Genomic DNA, 19,787 nt, shown 5'->3' on the forward strand with positions numbered 1-19,787 from the left:
TATTCACCGTCGACACTGGATTCAGTGTCCGTGTCTGTGTCTGTGTCGACCGACTGAGGTAAATGGGCGTTTTTAACGCCCCTGACGGTGTTTCTGAGACGCCTGGACCGGTACTAATAGTTTGTCGGCCGTCTCACGTCGTCAACCGACCTTGCAGCGTGTTGACATTCTCACGTAATTCCCTAAATAAGCCATCCATTCCGGTGTCGACTCCCTAGAGAGTGACATCACCATTACAGGCAATTTCTCCGCCTCCTCACCAACATCGTCCTCATACATGTCGACACACACGTACCGACACACAGCACACACACCGGGAATGCTCTGACAGAGGACAGGACCCACACTAGCCCTTTGGGGAGACAGAGGGAGAGTTTGCCAGCACACACCAAAACGCTATAATTATATAGGGACAACCTTATATAAGTGTTTTCCCTTATAGCATCTTTATATATATCTCAATATCGCCAAAATCAGTGCCCCCCCTCTCTGTTTTAACCCTGTTTCTGTAGTGCAGTGCAGGGGAGAGCCTGGGAGCCTTCTCTCCAGGCTTTCTGTGAGAGAAAATGGCGCTGTGTGCTGAGGAGATAGGCCCCGCCCCTTTTTCGGCGGGCTCGTCTCCCGCTATTTAGTGAATCTTGGCAGGGGTTAAATATCTCCATATAGCCTCTGGGGGCTATATGTGAGGTATTTTTCGCCAAAAAAGGTTTTCATTTGCCTCCCAGGGCGCCCCCCTCCCAGCGCCCTGCACCCTCAGTGACTGCCGTGTGAAGTGTGCTGAGAGGAAAATGGCGCACAGCTGCAGTGCTGTGCGCTACCTTTAGAAGACTGCAGGAGTCTTCAGCCGCCGATTCTGGACCTCTTCTTACTTCAGCATCTGCAAGGGGGCCGGCGGCGCGGCTCCGGTGACCATCCAGGCTGTACCTGTGATCGTCCCTCTGGAGCTGATGTCCAGTAGCCAAGAAGCCAATCCATCCTGCACGCAGGTGAGTTCACTCCTTCTCCCCTAAGTCCCTCGTTGCAGTGATCCTGTTGCCAGCAGGACTCACTGTAAAATAAAAAACCTAAGCTAAACTTTCTCTAAGCAGCTCTTTAGGAGAGCCACCTAGATTGCACCCTTCTCGGCCGGGCACAAAAATCTAACTGGAGTCTGGAGGAGGGTCATAGGGGGAGGAGCCAGTGCACACCACCTGATCGGAAAGCTTTACTTTTTGTGCCCTGTCTCCTGCGGAGCCGCTATTCCCCATGGTCCTTTCAGGAACCCCAGCATCCACAAGGACGATAGAGAAATGGTCATTAGGACATAGAACCTGTTGTTAATTTATTTGAATCCCACCACTGCTCCTATCACAATCATTTCCCACCCGCATGTGGGCTTTCTCTACCCTGCTGCTGAGTGTGGCATGACAAGTACTACTATGGAGAAGATGGCAAAGGCACTGAAGGTGACAACACAATGCCGAGGTGTATCAAGAGAGGCGGCCCGTGTGCAGACTCCATCTGAGCCTTCTCCTCTCTAGCCGGCAGTGCTGTAGACTCTGAGCCTAGCGCTGTCCCAGAGTCTAGTGCACATGCGCAGGTCTCCACGAAAATGGCGCAGCAGCCATTTTCCCATAGATTTTCTTACTGCGCAAGTGTAAAATGCTGGGAAAATGACCGCTGCACCGTTTTCCTGGTAATTTCTGCATTGCTGCTTCTACTGCCGACGAGCGTACTCTGGAGGGTAAGTATTTTAAACAAATGGGTGCAGAGTGTGTGGTGTGAGCCCCCCTGGAATCCGGGGGGCCCGTGTGCACTGCACATACTGCACCCATTAGGAAAATACACCAGTGTCACACAAAGTAAGAATACTGAAATAGTCGCAGGTTTCGGCTGACTGTAGCGACACGCTTCTTTTCTCTGTCCCGCAGTCAACACGCAAAGGAAAATTAGAATTTGGCTTGGCAGACATGCATTGGTAACAGTTTGGGCTTGAGGAGAATATGGAAGGAAAACAACCATTAAGAAAAAAAATACACAAAACTGTACAAAACATCTGATGTGTGTGTTCCTCAGTCACATGGCGATAAATCAGCTTTGCGGGCAGACTGTATGGAGTTTATAAAAAGTGATGGTTACTTTATTACAAAATAAAATCTCTTATGTAACGCTAATCTATTTAAATAAAGCTGTTGTTACAGGCTGACTACCCCTCATGTGAAGATTGCTGTATTACATAAGCTTACCCAAATACGTTCCAACGAACCCCAGTGCCAAGAAACTGGAGATTACCAACACCGCCCCGGCTGCCACAAACGTCACTCCGAGATAATAAAACTCCGGTCTCCTCAGAAACCACAAGTGAGGCGCACTGGACATGGCTTCTGTAAAACTGCAAAGAATCAGTCACAGGTTACAGTCTGCAACAAGTAAATGAGACATATTTAGAAAAGGAGGAGTCCTTCTAATGATGCTAACAGTCCAATGTAACTCCAGCGCAGCCCACCACTTACTGATCAGTGAGACACCCCCAAAACTAACAGGCTGAGAAAATATGAGACGATGACATTTTTTTACAAAGATAATTTGTGGGAGCAGATTTACAAACTACAGGCAATATAAAAAGTCCACACACCTCTAATGATACTGGAGGTTTAGCCATTTAATGCTAAAATCAAATTAATCATGTCAGGCCTTTTTATACCTTTAACGTGACCTTGCAACCGGCGACATGCAAGTGAATGGCAACCGGCGACATGCAAGTGAATGGCAACCGGCGACATGCAAGTGAATGGCAACCGGCGACATGCAAGTGAATGGCAACCGGCGACATGCAAGTGAATGGCAACCGGCGACATGCAAGTGAATGACGAACTAACATTTTTTGGGGGGAAACATACTGTAAGTGAATTAGAAACCCACAATACCTGTTACATAAGTGTGCACACCCTTTCATAATAGGGCTGTAGCTGAGTTAACAAAGTTAAAAAAAATCACATTCAAAATCATGTTCAAGGGTAATTAGCATACAGTACACCTAACAGAATGACAGGCTTGTGATCAATACCAAATAAAGGTCAGCTGCTCCTGTACGATTTACTTACACCGAGCGATTACTGGCTACGCCTGAGCACAGTCGGTCACATGCCTGATAAAGCGGTATTTGATGTTCAGATTGGACAGTGGAAATACCATCGGACAGATAGAGTATTTATTTCACAGTTTATGGCAAAATGTCAGATAACTGGTCTGTCTGATGGTGACTTTAACGTCACAGTGTACGGCAGGGCGTAAGTTCATCCCAGTCGCCCCGGAGGCAGGTTGGAGTTTGGCGCTCAACCAGCAGCGGATGGTTGAGCGGCACCAGGCAGGAGCTGTCCTGTCCCCTATTGCAGGTGTTAGCAGGGTTCCTAGGACAGAGCCGATTTACTCTGCAGCAGCAGTAGTGGGTGCACCGCAGAGCTCCGTTGTAAGTGCAGCGCCCACACTTAGATCCCGCTGTGAACCACATGGGTGCTGCTGTAGATGTAGATGCCCCTATAGGACATGGAACCCGGAGGCGGGTGTCTCCATTGCCTCTGGGAGATACGCCCCTGGTGTACGGCTGTCATCAGCCGCACCCTACTGGCATATCCATGGTCCGCAAGGAGCTTTTGCAACATCTACAGGATTCCATCATGAAAAAGGTATCAATCAGGAGAGAGGGGTGTAAAAGAATTCCAAAGGCATTATATGGTCTATGGAACCCTGGGGCAGATGTATTAACCTGGAGAAGGCATAAGGAAGTGATAAACCAGTGATATGTGCAAGGTGATAAACACACCAGCCAATCAGATCCTAACTGTTCATTTACATATTGAAGCTGATTGGCTGGTGTGTTTATCACCTTGCACATATCACTGGTTTATCACTTTCTTATGCCTTCTCCAGGTTAATACATCTGCCCCCCTGTGAGGACTATCATCAATAAGCGGAGAACGTGCAGCAAAACAGGGACACGCTCAGGACGCCCCCCAAAGTTAATCACTAGACAAGGAAAAAATCATCAGGGATGCTACAGAGGCCTTTGGCAACATCAAGGGGGCTGCAGGGATATCTGAGGGGAACAGGTCTCTACTTGCATGTGACAACAGCCTGCTGTATTCTGCAGGTCTGGGCTATCGGGTGGGGTGGCAAGATGGAAGCCAAAATACACTCCATAAACCCAAGTCTTCTGGGGAAAATGTGGTATGGTCTAATGAGACCAAAGGCTTTTAGTCATTAATTCTAAAAGGTATGTTGGACTTGGATACAGGACTGGAAGCGGTGATGGAAAGCGGTGCACTACTGCACTGTCTCCTTACCGTGCATACATGCTGGTCACTAGAACCCATGACTTTCCTCCAATCTGATGTACTGCTGCACCATGTGACTGCAGCCATCTTATAGATCCTTACTCTGTACTGTGAGAAGTAACATGATGGAGACCCGTGTCTCCCATTTTGCTCCAGTGAGACCCCAGTGATTAACCGATTTGAAGCTGTTCCAACAGCCCTATATCACTACCTGCAAGCAGCAAACACTCACCTACTGGTGAGCTGTACAGAACCCCACTACGCTGAAGCTTTGATCCATGATAACCAGTGTTTATACAACAGTGAGTACGGCTGTACCAGTTATCCTTAAATAAACCAAAACCACTGATTAAGTAACTGTTCATAGTTTGAGTCATCTGCTAGTGTGTACCTACTTAACTCTAAGTATTTACACCTGCACACATATTATTCCAGCAGTGATGAGTACTTGTGACTACGCTGGTGTTTGGAGACAGTGATGATACCTGCAGCTGCGTTGAGTACTGGAGACTGCAATGGGAGTGGGAAACAACACCGATAGCTGCAACAGCGGTGAGTGCTTGGGAATGCCCTGGGAGTGGGAGGCAGCACTGGTAGCTGCAGCAGCGGTGAGTACCAGAAAATGCCCTGGTAGTGGGAAACAGCACTGATAGCTGCAGCAGCGGTGAGTAACAGAGACCGCACTGGGAGTGGGAGACAGTACTGGTAGCTGCAGCAGTTGTGAGTACTGGAGACAGAGCTGGGAGAGGGAGACAGCACTGGTAGCTGCAGCAGTGGTGAGTACTGGAGACAGAGCTGGGAGAGGGAGACAGCACTGGTAGCTGCAGCAGTGGTGAGTACTGGAGACAGAGCTGGGAGTGGGAGACAGCACTGGTAGCTGCAGCAGCGATGAGTACTGCAGACAGAGCTGGGAGTGGGAGGCAGCATTGGTAGCTGCAGCAGCGATGAGTACTGGAGACAGAGCTGGGAGTGGGAGGCAGCACTGATAGCTGCAGCAGCGATGAGTACTGGAGACAGAGATGGGAGCGGGAGACAGCACTGGTAGCTGCAGCAGCGATGAGTACTGGAGACAGAGCTGGGAGTGGGAGGCAGCACTGGTAGCTGCAGCAGCGATGAGTACTGGAGACAGAGATGGGAGCGGGAGACAGCACTGGTAGCTGCAGCAGCGATGAGTACTGGAGACAGAGATGGGAGCGGGAGACAGCACTGGTAGCGGAGCGGGAGACAGCACTGGTAGCTGCATCAGTGGTGAGTACTGGAGACAGAGCTGGGAGTGGGAGACAGCACTGGTAGCTGCAGCAGCAATGAGTACTGGAGAGTGTGCTGGGAGCGGGAGACAGCACTGGTAGCTGCAGCAGTGATGAGTACTGGAGACAGAGCTGGGAGTGGGAGACAGCACTGGTAGCTGCAGCAGTGGTGAGTACTGGAGACAGAGATGGGAGTGGGAGACAGCACTGATAGCTGCAGCAGTGGTGAGTACTGGAGACAGAGATGGGAGCGGAAGACAGCACTAGTAGCTGCAGCAGCGATGAGTACTGGAGACAGAGCTGGGAGTGGGAGGCAGCACTGGTAGCTGCCGCAGCGATGAGTACTGGAGAGTGTGCTGGGAGTGGGAGACAGGTTTGGTAGATGCAGAAGTGATGAGTACTGGAGATGTGCTGGAAGAGGGAGACAGTGCTGGCAGCAGCAATGAATGTCAAAGCTGAGCTGAGAGCAGACTGCACAGGTAAGCAAACTGAACTACAGGGCTGAGAGCGGACTACACTGGAATACATCAGAACTTTAGGAATACAGCCTGGAGCCACGTAACAGACATAGGAGTGAAGTTGTTCTGGCAAAGGTCAGAACAAAGGACCATACTTAAATAGGGTGCCCTTACACCCTATAGGCTGCACTGGTCAGGTGATCAGAACAGCGGACCTGGTTGGTAAAGAAAGCATTGTGTGAGCTGTTCAAGATGATGTCGCTCATACCGTGGTGGTGCGTGAAAAGGTGTTTCAGGAATGCTACCCACCAGGGGTGTTTTAAGAGAGGAGGGGGCCCGCGTGCAGCCTCCGTCGTGGGCCCCCTCCTCTCCGGCACCAGTAGACTGCCTACTGCGCATGCGCAAGTCTCCGAGAACATGGTGCCCGCGCCTTGTTTCCGGGGATACCTACAGTGCACATGCGCAAATCACTCGGAAATGGCCGTGGCCCGCACAGCTGGGCCTCCGTCGCGGGACTCCGAAGGGGTAAGTATATTCTATGGTGCAGTGTGTGCGGTGTGGGCCCCCCCTGGACCCAGGGGCCCGTGTGCACCACACACACTGCACCCATTTATAGAAACGCCTATGCTACCCACAGGGCTGACTGAATGAGCTGGCAGTAAAGGAAGCTTACGGTGACCTACTATGTTCTCACCACATCTGGTGCCCGGGTCTTATAGGGCGATGCGTGACAGAATGTCACCTTCCAACATGGTAACGATTTAAGGCACAGATCCAATTCAACCTTCAAGGCAGATTACGGTCTTTGAAAAGCCCAGTCAGAGTCCAGAGCATAATCCCACTGAAAACTTATGGAACATCCAGTATATTCACTCACATTTTGGTGGACTCCAAACTTTTTTTTTGCAAAAAGGTTCTGGACAGAATTGCAGAAGTGCAAAGTTAATGTTTATTTAAAAGGACTTACATCGTAACATAGTATTTAAAGTTGAAAAAAAGACAATTTGTCCATCGAGTTCAACCTATTTGTGGTCTCCTATGCAGTATTATTTTTGGACTAATTTTGTCTGATGCTGATGTCAGCCGTTGTGTTTTATTCCTCTTTTTTTTTTTTTATAACTATAGTGCGTGACTACGCACCATAACCCTGGATATCCTTATCCATTAGGAATTTATCTAACCCATTCTTAAAAGGTATTGACTGAGTCCGCCATTACTGCTCTCTCAGGCAAGGAATTCCAAACACGTATTGTCCTTACTGTGAAAAAACCTTTTCGCCGCTTTGTGCGGAATCTCCTCTCCTCTAACCTGAGTGAGTGTCCACGTGTCCTCTGTGCTGATCATACCAAAAACAGGTCCCGCGCAAGCTCCGTGTATTGTCCCCTTATATATTTGATTAAGTCCCCTCTTAATCTCCTCTTTTCCAGTGTAAACATGCCTGGCCTTGCAAGCCTTTCCTCGTATGCTAGCATCTCCATGCCCTTAATTTGGTTGCACGCCTTATTGCTGTAATAAATGCAGAAAGTCCATCTACAAAGTATAAGTTTTGGGGTGCGCATAGTCACACAACTAGGCTATTATACTGTAGTTTCTATTTTCACTTCTTTTTCCTAAATTTTTTTTATTTGTGCATCACTTTAATTTTGTTGGTTTTAAGGTCAAATTAGAGCTGGAAAATGTCTGGTGCCGTTTACCTTGATATCAGGCTTTAATCACTAACACCTGCACTTAAAATAAGGATGTGGAGACTTCTGATATCCAGTGTATTTAGAATTCAATTACAGTTTCCACCTAACACATGAATTACCCCGGCACCTCCGAGGATTCCATCCATTTACAGTCACAGGCATTTAATGGGCATCATCTGAGAGGCATTTCCACTGGAAACATATTTATTCAGAGCAGAAATAAACTGATAATTGTTGTTGTTTAGGCTTTCCCTGCACTTAGAGTAGGTTTCCGGCTTGAAGCATGATTTTTTCCATTGTAAAGTCCACGTAATGTTTATACACAGGAACTTCCATAAATATCAAAAGTTGGAAATCCTCCAGGCCTCATTCCTCCTCGCTGTCCAGGGACCCGGTTTCTGTAGAAAAGGACTGTTTTATATCTGAGGGATTATTTGATGCACATCACGTAGGATCTTAGAGGAACAGTCCGTTTTGAATTTCTGATGATGCCCGTGTCTATGCATATCACATTAACATGCCAAACGCACTTGCCCCATTGGCCTGGACTACATAATCTCCTGAAAGGGATGTCCAAACAGTAGGCAAGAACAGTATGGCCAAGTCCCAGCATGCTGTACCAGCTGATCGGTGGGAGAATATGCTGGAAGTTGTAGTTTCTCAACAGCTGGAGAGCCTCAGGTTGGCCAAGCCTGCAGAATGGTCATGCCCTGACAGTTCTACAACTTGATAAGACATTGATAAGACAACAAACTGCTGGACAGTGGCTACTTAGCTAGTGGTTCTGGAGAAAAAGCTAAACAGGAGCAGGCGGCGCGCTGGAGAGAGATTTAGTCGCAGCGCTCCAGTGGCATTGGACCAATATTCAGGAAAACACATTCTATTAATTAAAACCCAATAACATGGCCGAGCAATCCCATCACTAGTTTTTCCTCTACACTCTTTGAATGGGATCCAGTCATATGGTCAGCAGTTACCATGTCAACAGTCAAATGTCAACATAGCTCAAGGAGTGGACACCCTCAGAATATCAACATATTGACATCTGAAATGTCAACATTCTGGGAATGCTAACAGTTAGGCTCAGATGCTGCTGAGAGGTTAGGGTTAGGAACTAGGAGGAGGTACAGGTTAGGCTGCAGCAGGAGGTCATGGATACGCACTAGGGGAGGGGTAGGGAGTACGATTAAAATACTCAACATAAACCTCCGCTCCCTTTGCTGAAGTAATGGTTATGTGACCGCTGGGACCCAGAAGTCACTGCAGCTTCCAGGACCAGGTAAGGGACCGCTGGGCCACCAGGGACATTATATCATGTCAACATTTCATCCCTGTAGACATGACGAATGTTGACATGTTAAGCATGCTGGCATTGTGACCACTTTGACCTGATGCAAGTCAACATAATAGAAGGAGACCTAACATACCACACCCCTTGAATGTTTAGCCAAAACAAAAGATGTCCTCACGGAAGGGAAGGGGGGGGGGGGATTAGCGTCAGGCTCTGGCATGGGTTGCACCTGGCAGGCTCCCCTGCTCTGAACAGCCGGCTCTGCTTATTCTGGAGGGATGCAGTCAGAGAATTAGGTCTCCTTTACCGTACTGCTCCGGTGTTTCATAAGTTATGGAACTTCCTGTGTGCCTGACCTTCGGCTTGTCTCTTGTCCTGAACCGTCACTTGGGATCTTGACCTTGGATTGTCCTGGCCATTCTCTAGTCTATTAGTTCTGTACCCCATCAGCCTGATTATTACTGAACCAGGTTTCTTAAGGATCAGGGGGTTTATGACCTGGAGGAACAATCTTGGGAAAACGCTACAGCAGTGGTTCCCAAGCTTTTTTGAATCACTACGCCCTAGAGTATCAGAATTTTTTTCATGGCACCCTTAGGCCAAAAGTTTCTTAATGAGAAAGTTAGAAAGAAATATTAAATGAAGTAATGTGTTTATAAGTCATCCTTAGCTTTATCGGTGTGGTGAGGGACAGGATTTGCTTCTGTTTGGTCACACATTTGACTGGCACCCACCAGCACTGGTTTTGTCTACTACATTGACCATAAAGAATTTGTTTTGGTCTTCGACTGGCGACCCAAGGCACCATCAAACTCTCAGATTAGAAATTAAAATTTCTAATCTGAGAGTTTGATGGTGCCTCTATTGCACGCTCTATTGCAAATCAGATACATGTACTCGATAAAGCTTAGTAACACACTACACAATCACCAAACTATACAATATTAGTGATGAGCGGGTTCGGTTTTACTCGGTTTTACTCGGTTCTCAAAACAGAACCTTATGGGCTATCCAAAACACGTGACATCCGTGAGCCAATAAGATGCCGTTTTGAGAACCGAGTAAAACCGAGTAAAACCGAACCCGCTCATCACTATACAATATATCTCCCCCACCTATAAAACACTGCAAGAGGGACAGGACCAGACGGCGGAATGATGTCTCCTCCAGGAACAAGACAATAGTGCAAATATGTACACCTGGCGCTGTCACCTACAGAGTGAGAGCAGCTGATCTTAGGGAACTTGATCCCAATTTTCCCTCTCTCCAATGCACACACTGAGGAAGCCGCCGAAGCCGGAGGGTAGGCGGAGAAACGCGTTTGGTGACTCTTTGGCCGCTGGAATACCGCACTTTGCTGTCTATAGATATATTGGCCGCTGCTGCTGCATTGGAGAGAGGCTTATACCTAAAAGGGAACGCTGTGCAGGTCTTTATCTGTCCACCGGACTCCATGGAATAGGCTGCAATGCCCTTTACCAACTAAGGAGAGGTATCAATCTGGGTACATAGTAAGTGTACCCTAGGTGGACTTTGGACTGCAGTGTTCAAATATTGCCTTTCACATATGTGCTTCCGTATTAGCTGAGCTCAGATTTATCAGCTGTATTAATAACTTTCTAACTTACTAACATGGATGGACTCTAATCAGTAATATCTGTTTAAAAATAACCTGCCTGATTAACATCGTGATTCACCTGCATGTGGACTGGCTCATTAATTCTATGCTGCTTGCTGGACTAACATTATGCATTTTCACATGTGGGCTTATTAGTTAATGAAGATCTGTCTATATAAGCTTGATATGTGTTATTAGATAGAGCTCGTTTATATACATTATATATTCCCATATTTCTTTTTAAATAGAGTCTTATTGGGATTGTGATATCTATATAGTGCATCCAGGGTTATATTTATGATACCAGTGTGCAATATATAGTATTTGTATGTGGTAAAACATTTCTTGAAATATTATCTGTATGTTTTAGCATTGGTACTGGCCGGTGCCTTACTGTGTTAATTATATATATATATATATATATATATATATATATATATATATATATATATATATATATATAAAAAGTAAAAATATTTTGATACAAAGTGAGAAGCGCTGTCTTATTGTCTGGTTAGTTTCCTCCAGGAACACATTAAGAGCACGTGAGTATTCCACTGGTTGTGTACACTGCACATCATCACAGATGGCAGACAAAACATTAAGCATCACGTGACCTGAGGTGCGAGGTAAGGATATACTTACATATACAGTACGGCTTCCTGACAACATTATCCACAAGCTAGGCAAGACAACACAATAATTCCTATCCCAAACCAAGATGTCTGATGTTCCTTCAATGACTGCAGCCACAGAGCTTGCAATCTAACATAACAATCTACAGCACAGGAGTGTACAGAGAGGGTGACACTGCTGGGATGTGCCGACATGGCTCACAGTCATGAAAGGGTTACAGAAGTGATGTTACACCATGCTCTCTGTTCTGCAGACACAACACATCTCACAGGTCTCTTATCTGTAATATTACTGCACTTTATCATAATTCACATTATTTGCTTTCCGCTTGGCAGAGCTTCACCTATAGAGGTAGTGCTTCTAGAGCCACTAGGACACGCCATCTGCTACCATGGGTCTTAGCACTGTCACCCCCAGGTGGTACTGGAGCACAGGAGAAGACTGGAGACCTCCATCAGGCCTGCCAGGCTGCACAGTACATGAAGGGACGTTCTTATTTTCTACCTGTCACAGCTTTTACTTGTCACTGTGTGTAGCCCTGAATGCAGAATAAGAACAGATGCTGAACAAGGGAAGTGGTGCTGTGCAGATGCCCGTACTCCGAAAGCAAGGGCAGATACTGAGCATTACACCTCACATATAGAACAAGAGAAGTGGTGCTGTGCAGATGCCTGTGCCCCGAGAGCAAGGGCAGATACTGAGCATTATACCCCACATATAGAACAAGGGAAGTGGTACTGTGCAGATGCCCGTGCCACAAGATCAAGGGCAGATACTGAGCATTACACCCAACATATAGAACAAGGGAAGTGGTACTGTGAATATGCCCATACCCCGAGAGCAAGTGCAGATACTGTGCATTACACACCACATATAGAACATGGGAAGTGATATTGTGCAGATGCCCATACCCTGAGAGCAAGGGTAGATACTGAGCATTACACACCACATACAGAACATGAAAAGTGGTGCTGTGCAGATGTCTGTGCCCCAAGAGCAAGGGCAGATACTGAGCATTACACCCCACATATAGAACAAAAGAAGTGGAACTGTGCAGATGCCCGTACCACAAGAGCAGATACTGAGCATTACACACCACATATAGAACAATAGAAGTGGTGCTGTGCAGATGCCGGTGCCCCGAGAGCAAGTGCAGATACTGAGCATTACACCCCACATATAGAACAATGGAAGTGGTACTGTGCAGATGCCCGTGCCACAAGAGCAGATATTGAGCATTACACCCCACATATAGAACAGAAGTGGTGCTGTGCAGATGCCCATACCCAGAAAGCGAGGGCAGATACTGAGCATTACACCCCATATACAGAACAAAAGAAGTGGTGCTGTGCAGATGCCTGTGCCCGGAGTGCAAGAGCAGGTACTGAGCATTATACCCCACATACCGAACAACAGAATTGGTGCTGTGCAGATGCCTGTGCCTGGAGTGCAAGAGCAGGTACTGAGCATTATACCCCACATACCGAACAAGAGAATTGGTGCTGTGCAGATGCCTGTGCCAGGAGAGCAAGAGCAGATACTGAGCATCATACCCCTTTTCCACTAGCTCAAAAAACACGGGTAAATGCACGGGGGCGCGCATTTACCCGTGTTTTTTGCAAGTGGAAAAGGGTAAACCCGGATCAAGTGATCCGGGAATCCTACCCTGGTAGCTAGCCGGGTTGAACACGTGTTCAACCCGGCTAGCTGTCTAGTGTGAACGGGAGCCGTGTCGAGGTGACACGGCTCCCGTTCACAGTGCTGCGACCCGTGCTCGTTAGTGGAAAAGGGGTATCACACTCCACATATAGAACAAGAGAAGTGCTAATCACTGCATTAGACAAATGTGCCCGCTTTTCGCGGCTAAACCCGGTACTTTTGGGAGCGTCAATACTAATGGGCGAACGAATGGAGCAAAAATTTAATTACTCCATCAGGCGCACATTTGTACAGACACCCAGCAGGGGGCAGCACAAACAACTGACTCGCCCCCAAAGTGTTAGTATTAGGGAAGTGAAGGGCCCATGTCACGGAGATGCTAGGCAGCCCTTAAAGCTCTCCCTGAAGCGTAAGCAGACGCAGCGCGGCATCTATTCACCTAACGGTGATTGTTTCATCGCAACTTTTACTCCCATGGGAGGAAAAATATTTAAATTGGTCATATATATAGTAGACACACCGGGAGGGGTAAAACAAATGATTGATGACCTAGGTAGGCTTGAGAAATGGTCAAGAACGTGGCAACTACAGTTTAATGCTAAAAAATGCAAAATCATACTTAGGTCTCAAAAACCCAAAGGCTAAATATAGTATTAATGGCACTATAATGGAAACTACCGAGGAGGAAAGGGATTTAGGAGTCACTATTTCAAGTGACTTAAAGGCAGGAAAGCAATGCAACAAAGCAATGAGGAAGGCTAGTCAGATGCTTGGTTGCATAGGGAGAGGAATCAGTAGCAGGAAAAAAGAAGTGATAATGCCACTGTATAGGTCATTGGTGCGGCCTCATCTGGAATACTGTGTCCAGTTCTGGAGACCATATCTCCAGAAGGATATAAATACATTAGAGAGTGTACAAAGAAGGGCAACTAAAATGGTGCATGGCCTACATCACAAAACTTACCCGGAAAGGCTGAAAGATCTTAACATGTATAGTTTGGAGGAAAGAAGGGAAAGGGGGGACATGATAGAAACTTTCAAATATATCAAGGGTCTTAACAAAGTTCAGGAGGGAAACATTTTTCAAAGGAAGAGTAGTATTAGAACTCGAGGACATACACTGAAACTGGAGGGGGGGAGGTTCAGGGGAAATTTAAGGAAAAATTACTTCACAGAAAGGGTAGTGGATAAGTGGAATAGTCTCCCATCAGAGGTGGTAGAGGCTAAGACTGTAGAGCAATTTAAACATGCTTGGGATAGGCATATGAATATCCTTACAAAGAATTAAGGTTCAAAAAGGGTTGAGATTACCTAAAGGATAAAAAAAAGGGGGCAGACTAGATGGGCCAAGTGGTTCTTATCTGCCATCAAATTCTATGTTTCTATATATATATATATATATAATAAGAATTTACTTACCGATAATTCTATTTCTCGTAGTCCGTAGTGGATGCTGGGGACTCCGTCAGGACCATGGGGTTTAGCGGCTCCGCAGGAGACAGGGCACAATAATAAAAGCTTTAGGATCAGGTGGTGTGCACTGGCTCCTCCCCCTATGACCCTCCTCCAAGCATCAGTTAGGATACTGTGCCCGGACGAGCGTGCATAATAAGGAAGGATATTGAATCCCGGGTAAGACTCATACCAGCCACACCAATCACACCGTACAACCTGTGATCTGAACCCAGTTAACAGTATGATAACAACGAAGGAGCCTCTGAAAAAGATGGCTCACAACAAGAATAACCCGATTTTTGTAACAATAACTATGTACAAGTATTGCAGACAATCCGCACTTGGGATGGGCGCCCAGCATCCACTACGGACTACGAGAAATAGAATTATCGGTAAGTAAATTCTTATTTTCTCTAACGTCCTAAGTGGATGCTGGGGACTCCGTCAGGACCATGGGGATTATACCAAAGCTCCCAAACGGGCGGGAGAGTGCGGATGACTCTGCAGCACCGAATGAGAGAACTCCAGGTCCTCCTCAGTCAGGGTGTGCCCCTGACCAAGTAGCAGCTCGGCAAAGTTGTAAAGCCGAGACCCCTCGGGCAGCAGCCCAAGATGAGCCCACTTCCTTGTGGAATGGGCTTTTACTGATTTTGGCTGTGGCAAGCCTGCCACAGAATGTGCAAGCTGAATTGTACTACAAATCCAGCGAGCAATCGTCTGCTTAGAAGCACGAACACCCATCTTGTTGGGTGCATACAGGCTAAACAGCGAGTCAGATTTTCTGACTCCAGTCGTCCTGGAAACATATATTTTCAGGGCCCTGACAACGTCAAGTAACTTGGAGTCCTCCAAGTCCCTAGTAGCCGCAGGTACCACAATAGGTTGGTTCATGTGAAAAACAGAAAACACCTTAAGGAGAAAATTGAGGACGAGTCCTCAATTCTGCCCCTGTCAGAATGAAAAATTTAGTAAGGGCTTTTATATGATAAAGCCGCCCATTCTGACACACGCCTGGCTGAAGCCAGGGCTAATAGAATCTTCACCTTCCATGTGAAATATTTTAATTCCACAGTGGTGAGTGGATCAAACAATGTGACTTTAGGAAACTCAAAACAACATTGAGATCCCAAGGTGCCACTGGGGGCACAAAAGGAGGCTGTATATGCAGTACCCCTTTTACAAACGTCTGAACTTCAGGCACTGAAGCCAGTTCTTTCTGGAAGAAATTTGACAGGGTCGAAATTTGAACCTTAATGGACCCTAATTTTAGGCCCATAGACAGTCCTGTTTTCAGGAAATGTAGGAACGACCCAGTTGGAATTCCTCTGTAGGGACCTTCTTGGCCTCACACCACGCAACATATTTTCGCCAAATGCGGTGAAAATGTTTTGCGGTTACATCCTTCCTGGCTTCGACCAGGGTAGGGATGACTTCATCTGGAATGCCCTTTCAGGATCCGGCGTTCAACTGCCATGCCGTCAAACGCAGCCGCGGTAAGTCTTGGAACAGACAAGGCCCCTGCTGGAGCAGGTCCTTTCTTAAAGGTAGAGGCCACGGTTCTTCCGTGAGCATCTCTTGAAGTTCCGGGTACCAAGTCCTTCTTGACCCATCCGGAACCACGAGTATCGTTCTTACTCATCTCCTTCTTATGATTCTCAGTACTTTTGGTATGAGATGCATAGGAGGGAACACATACCCTGACTGGTACACCCAAAGTGTTACCAGAGCGTCCACCGCTATTGCCTGAGGGTCCCTTGACCTGGCGCAATATTTGTCTAGTTTTTTGTTCAGGCGGGACGCCATCATGTCCACCTTTGGTTTTTCCCAACGGTTTACAATCATGTGGAAGACTTCCCGCTGAAGTCCCCACTCTCCCGGGTGGAGGTTATGCCTGCTGAGGAAGTCTGCTTCCCAGTTTTCCACTCCCGGAATTAACACTGCTGAGAGTGTTATCACATGATTTTTCGCCCAGCGAAGAATCCTTGCAGTTTCTGCCATTTCCCTCCTGCTTCATGTGCCGCCCTGTCTGTTTACGTGGGCGACTGCCGTGATGTTGTCCCACTGGATCAATACCGGCTGACCTTGAAGCAGAGGTCTTGCTAAGCTTAGAGCCTTGTAAATTGCCCTTAGCTCCAGTATATTTATGTGGAGAGAAGTCTCCAGACTTGATCACACTCCCTGGAAATTTTTTCCTTGTGTGACTGCTCCCCAGCCACTCAGGCTGGCATCCGTGGTCACCAGGACCCAGTCCTGAATGTCGAATCTGCGGCCCTTTCATAGATGAGCACTCTGCAGCCACCGCAGAAGAAAACACCCTTGTCCTTGGAGACAGGGTTATCCGCTGATGCATCTGAAGATGCGATCCGGACCATTTTCCCAGCAGATTCCACTGAAAGGTTCTTGCGTGAAATCTACCGAATGGGATCGCTTTGTAAGAAACCAACATTTTTCACAGGACCCTTGTGCAATGATGCACTGATACTTTTCCTGGTTTTAGGAGGTTCCAGACTAGCTCGGATAACTCCCTGGCCTTCTTCTCCGGGAGAAAACATCCTTTTCTGGACTGTGTCCAGAATCATTCCTAGGAACATTAGACGTGTCGTCGGAAAAAGCTGCGATTTTGGAATATTTAGAATCCACTCGTGCTGTCGTAGAACTACTTGAGATAGTGCTACTCCGACCGCCAACTGTTCTCTGGACCTTGCCCTTATCAGGAAAGCGTCCATATTTCTTTTAGGAAGAATCATCATTTCGGCCATTACCATGGTAAAGACCCGGGGTGCCGTGGACAATCCAAACGGCAGCGTCTGAACTGATAGTGACAGTTCTGTACCACGAACCTGAGATACCCTTGGTGAGAAGGGCAAAATTTGGACATGTAGGTAAGCGTCCCTGATATCCAGTGACACCATATCGTCCTGGTTCGCTATCACTGCTCTGAGTGACTTCATCTTGATTTGAACCCTTGTATGCAAGTGTTCAAATCTTTTAGATCTCACCGAGCCGTTTGGCTTCAGTACCACAATATAGTGTGGAATAATACCCCTTCCCTTGTTGTAGGAGGGGTACTTTGATTATCACCTGCTGGGAAAACAGCCTGTGAATTTTTTTCAAATACTGCCTCCCTGTCGGAGGGAGACGTTGGTAAAGCAGACTTCAGGAACTTGTGAGGGGAAGACGTCTCGAATTTCCAATGTACACCTGGGATACTACGTGTAGGATCCAGGAGTCCACTTGCGAGTGAGCCCACTGCGTGCTGAAACTCTTGAGATGACCCCCCACCGCACCTGAGTCCGCTTGTATGGCCGCAGCGTCATGCTGCGGACTTGGCAGAAGCTGTGGAGGACTTCTGTTCCTGGGAATGGGCTGCCTGCTGCAGTCTTCTTCCCTTTCCTCTAACCCTGGGCAGATATGACTGGCCTTTTGCCCGCCTGCCTTTATGGGTACGAAAGGACTGAGACTGAAAAGACTGTGTCCTTTTCTGCTGAGATGTGACTTGGGGTAACAAAAGTGGATTTTCCAGCTGTTGCCATGGCCACCAGGTCCGATGGACCGCCCCTTTATACGGCAATACTTCCATGTGCCATCTGGAATCTGCATCACCTGCCCACTGTCATGTCTATAAACATCGTCTGGCAGATATGGACATCACATCTACTCTTGATGCCAGAATGCAAATATCCCTCTGCGCATCTCGCATATATAGAAATGCATCCTTAAAATGCTCTATAGTCAATAAAATATTGTTCCTGTCAAGGGTATCAATATTTTCAGTCAGGAAATCCGACCAAGCCCCCCCAGCGCTGCACATCCAGGCTGAGGCGATTGCTGGTCGTAGTATAACACCAGTATGTGTGTATATACTTTTTAGGATATTTTTCAGCTTCCTATCAGCTGGCTCTTTGAGGGCGGCCGTATCTGGAGACGGTAACGCCACTTGTTTTTATAAGCGTGTGAGCGCCTTATCCACCCTAAGGTGTGTTTCCCAACTCGCCCTCACTTCTGGCGGGAAAGGGTATACCTCCAATAATTTTCTATTGGAGGAAACCCACGTATCATCACACACTTTAATTTATCTGATTCAGGAAAAACTACAAGTAGATTATTCCCACCCTACATAATACCCTTATTTGTGGTACTTGTAGTATCAGAAATATGTAACACCTCCTTCATTGCCCTTAACATGTAACGTGTGGCCCTAAAGGAAAATACGTTTGTTTCTTCACCGTCGACACTGAAGTCAGTGTCCGTGTCGACCAACTGAGGTAAATGGGCGTTTTTACAAGCCCCTGACGGTGTCTGAGACGCCTGGACAGGTACTAATTTGTTTGCCGGCCGTCTCATGTCGTCAACCGACCTTGCATCGTGTTGACATTATCACGTAATTCCTAAATAAGCCATCCATTCCGGTGTCGACTCCCTAGAGAGTGACATCACCAATACAGGCAATTTGCTCCGCCTCCTCACCAACATCGTCCTCCTACATGTCGACACACACGTACCGACACACAGCACACACACAGGGAATGCTCTGATAGAGGACAGGACCCCACTAGCCCTTTGGGGAGACAGAGGGAGAGTTTGCCAGCACACACCAAAAACGCTATAATTATACAGGGACAACCCCTTATACAAGTGTTTTCCCTTATAGCATTTTCACATATGTAATCATATCGCCAAATAAGTGCCCCCCCTCTCTGTTTTAACCCTGTTTCTGTAGTGCAGTGCAGGGGAGAGCCTGGGAGCCTTCCTCACAGCAGAGCTGAGCAGGAAAATGGCGCCGTGTGCTGAGGAGAATAGGCCCCGCCCCCTAAAACGGCGGGCTCTTCTCCCGGAGTTTGTGAGATCTGGCAGGGGTTAAATACATCCATATAGCCTCAAGGGCTATATGTGATGTATTTTAGCCATAAAAAAGGTATAATACATTGCTGCCCAGGGCGCCCCCCCCCCCAGCGCCCTGCACCCTCAGTGACCGCTGGTATGAAGTGTGCTGACAACAATGGCGCACAGCTGCAGTGCTGTGCGCTACCTTATGAAGACTGAAAGTCTTCTGCCGCCTGTTTCTGGACCTCTGGACCTCTTCAACTTCGGCATCTGCAAGGGGGGTCGGCGGCACGGCTCCGGGACGAACCCCAGGGTGAGACCTGTGTTCCGACTCCCTCTGGAGCTAATGGTGTCCAGTAGCCTAAGAAGCAAATCCATCCTGCACGCAGGTGAGTTTACTTCTCTCCCCTAAGTCCCTCGTGGCAGTGAGCCTGTTGCCAGCAGGACTCACTGAAAATAAAAAACCTAACTTAAACTTTTATTCTAAGCAGCTCAGGAGAGCCACCTAGATTGCACCCTTCTCGGCCGGGCACAAAAATCTAACTGAGGCTTGGAGGAGGGTCATAGGGGGAGGAGCCAGTGCACACCACCTGATCCT

General features: G+C 47.4%; 1 protein-coding gene across 1 annotated transcript in view; it reads right to left on the reverse strand.

Moving 5' to 3' along the window:
• The window catches only part of PEMT (phosphatidylethanolamine N-methyltransferase), a 445,039-nt gene that overhangs the window by 162,508 nt on the left and 262,744 nt on the right, over positions 1–19,787 (reverse strand). The window contains exon 4 of the mRNA XM_063934839.1: positions 2,226–2,371. Coding sequence (XP_063790909.1) covers positions 2,226–2,371 — 146 coding nt within the window. The remainder of the gene's footprint in view (positions 1–2,225; positions 2,372–19,787) is intronic.

The sequence above is a fragment of the Pseudophryne corroboree genome, chromosome 7, assembly GCF_028390025.1.
Source record: "Pseudophryne corroboree isolate aPseCor3 chromosome 7, aPseCor3.hap2, whole genome shotgun sequence".
Taxonomy (NCBI): Eukaryota; Metazoa; Chordata; class Amphibia; order Anura; family Myobatrachidae; genus Pseudophryne; species Pseudophryne corroboree.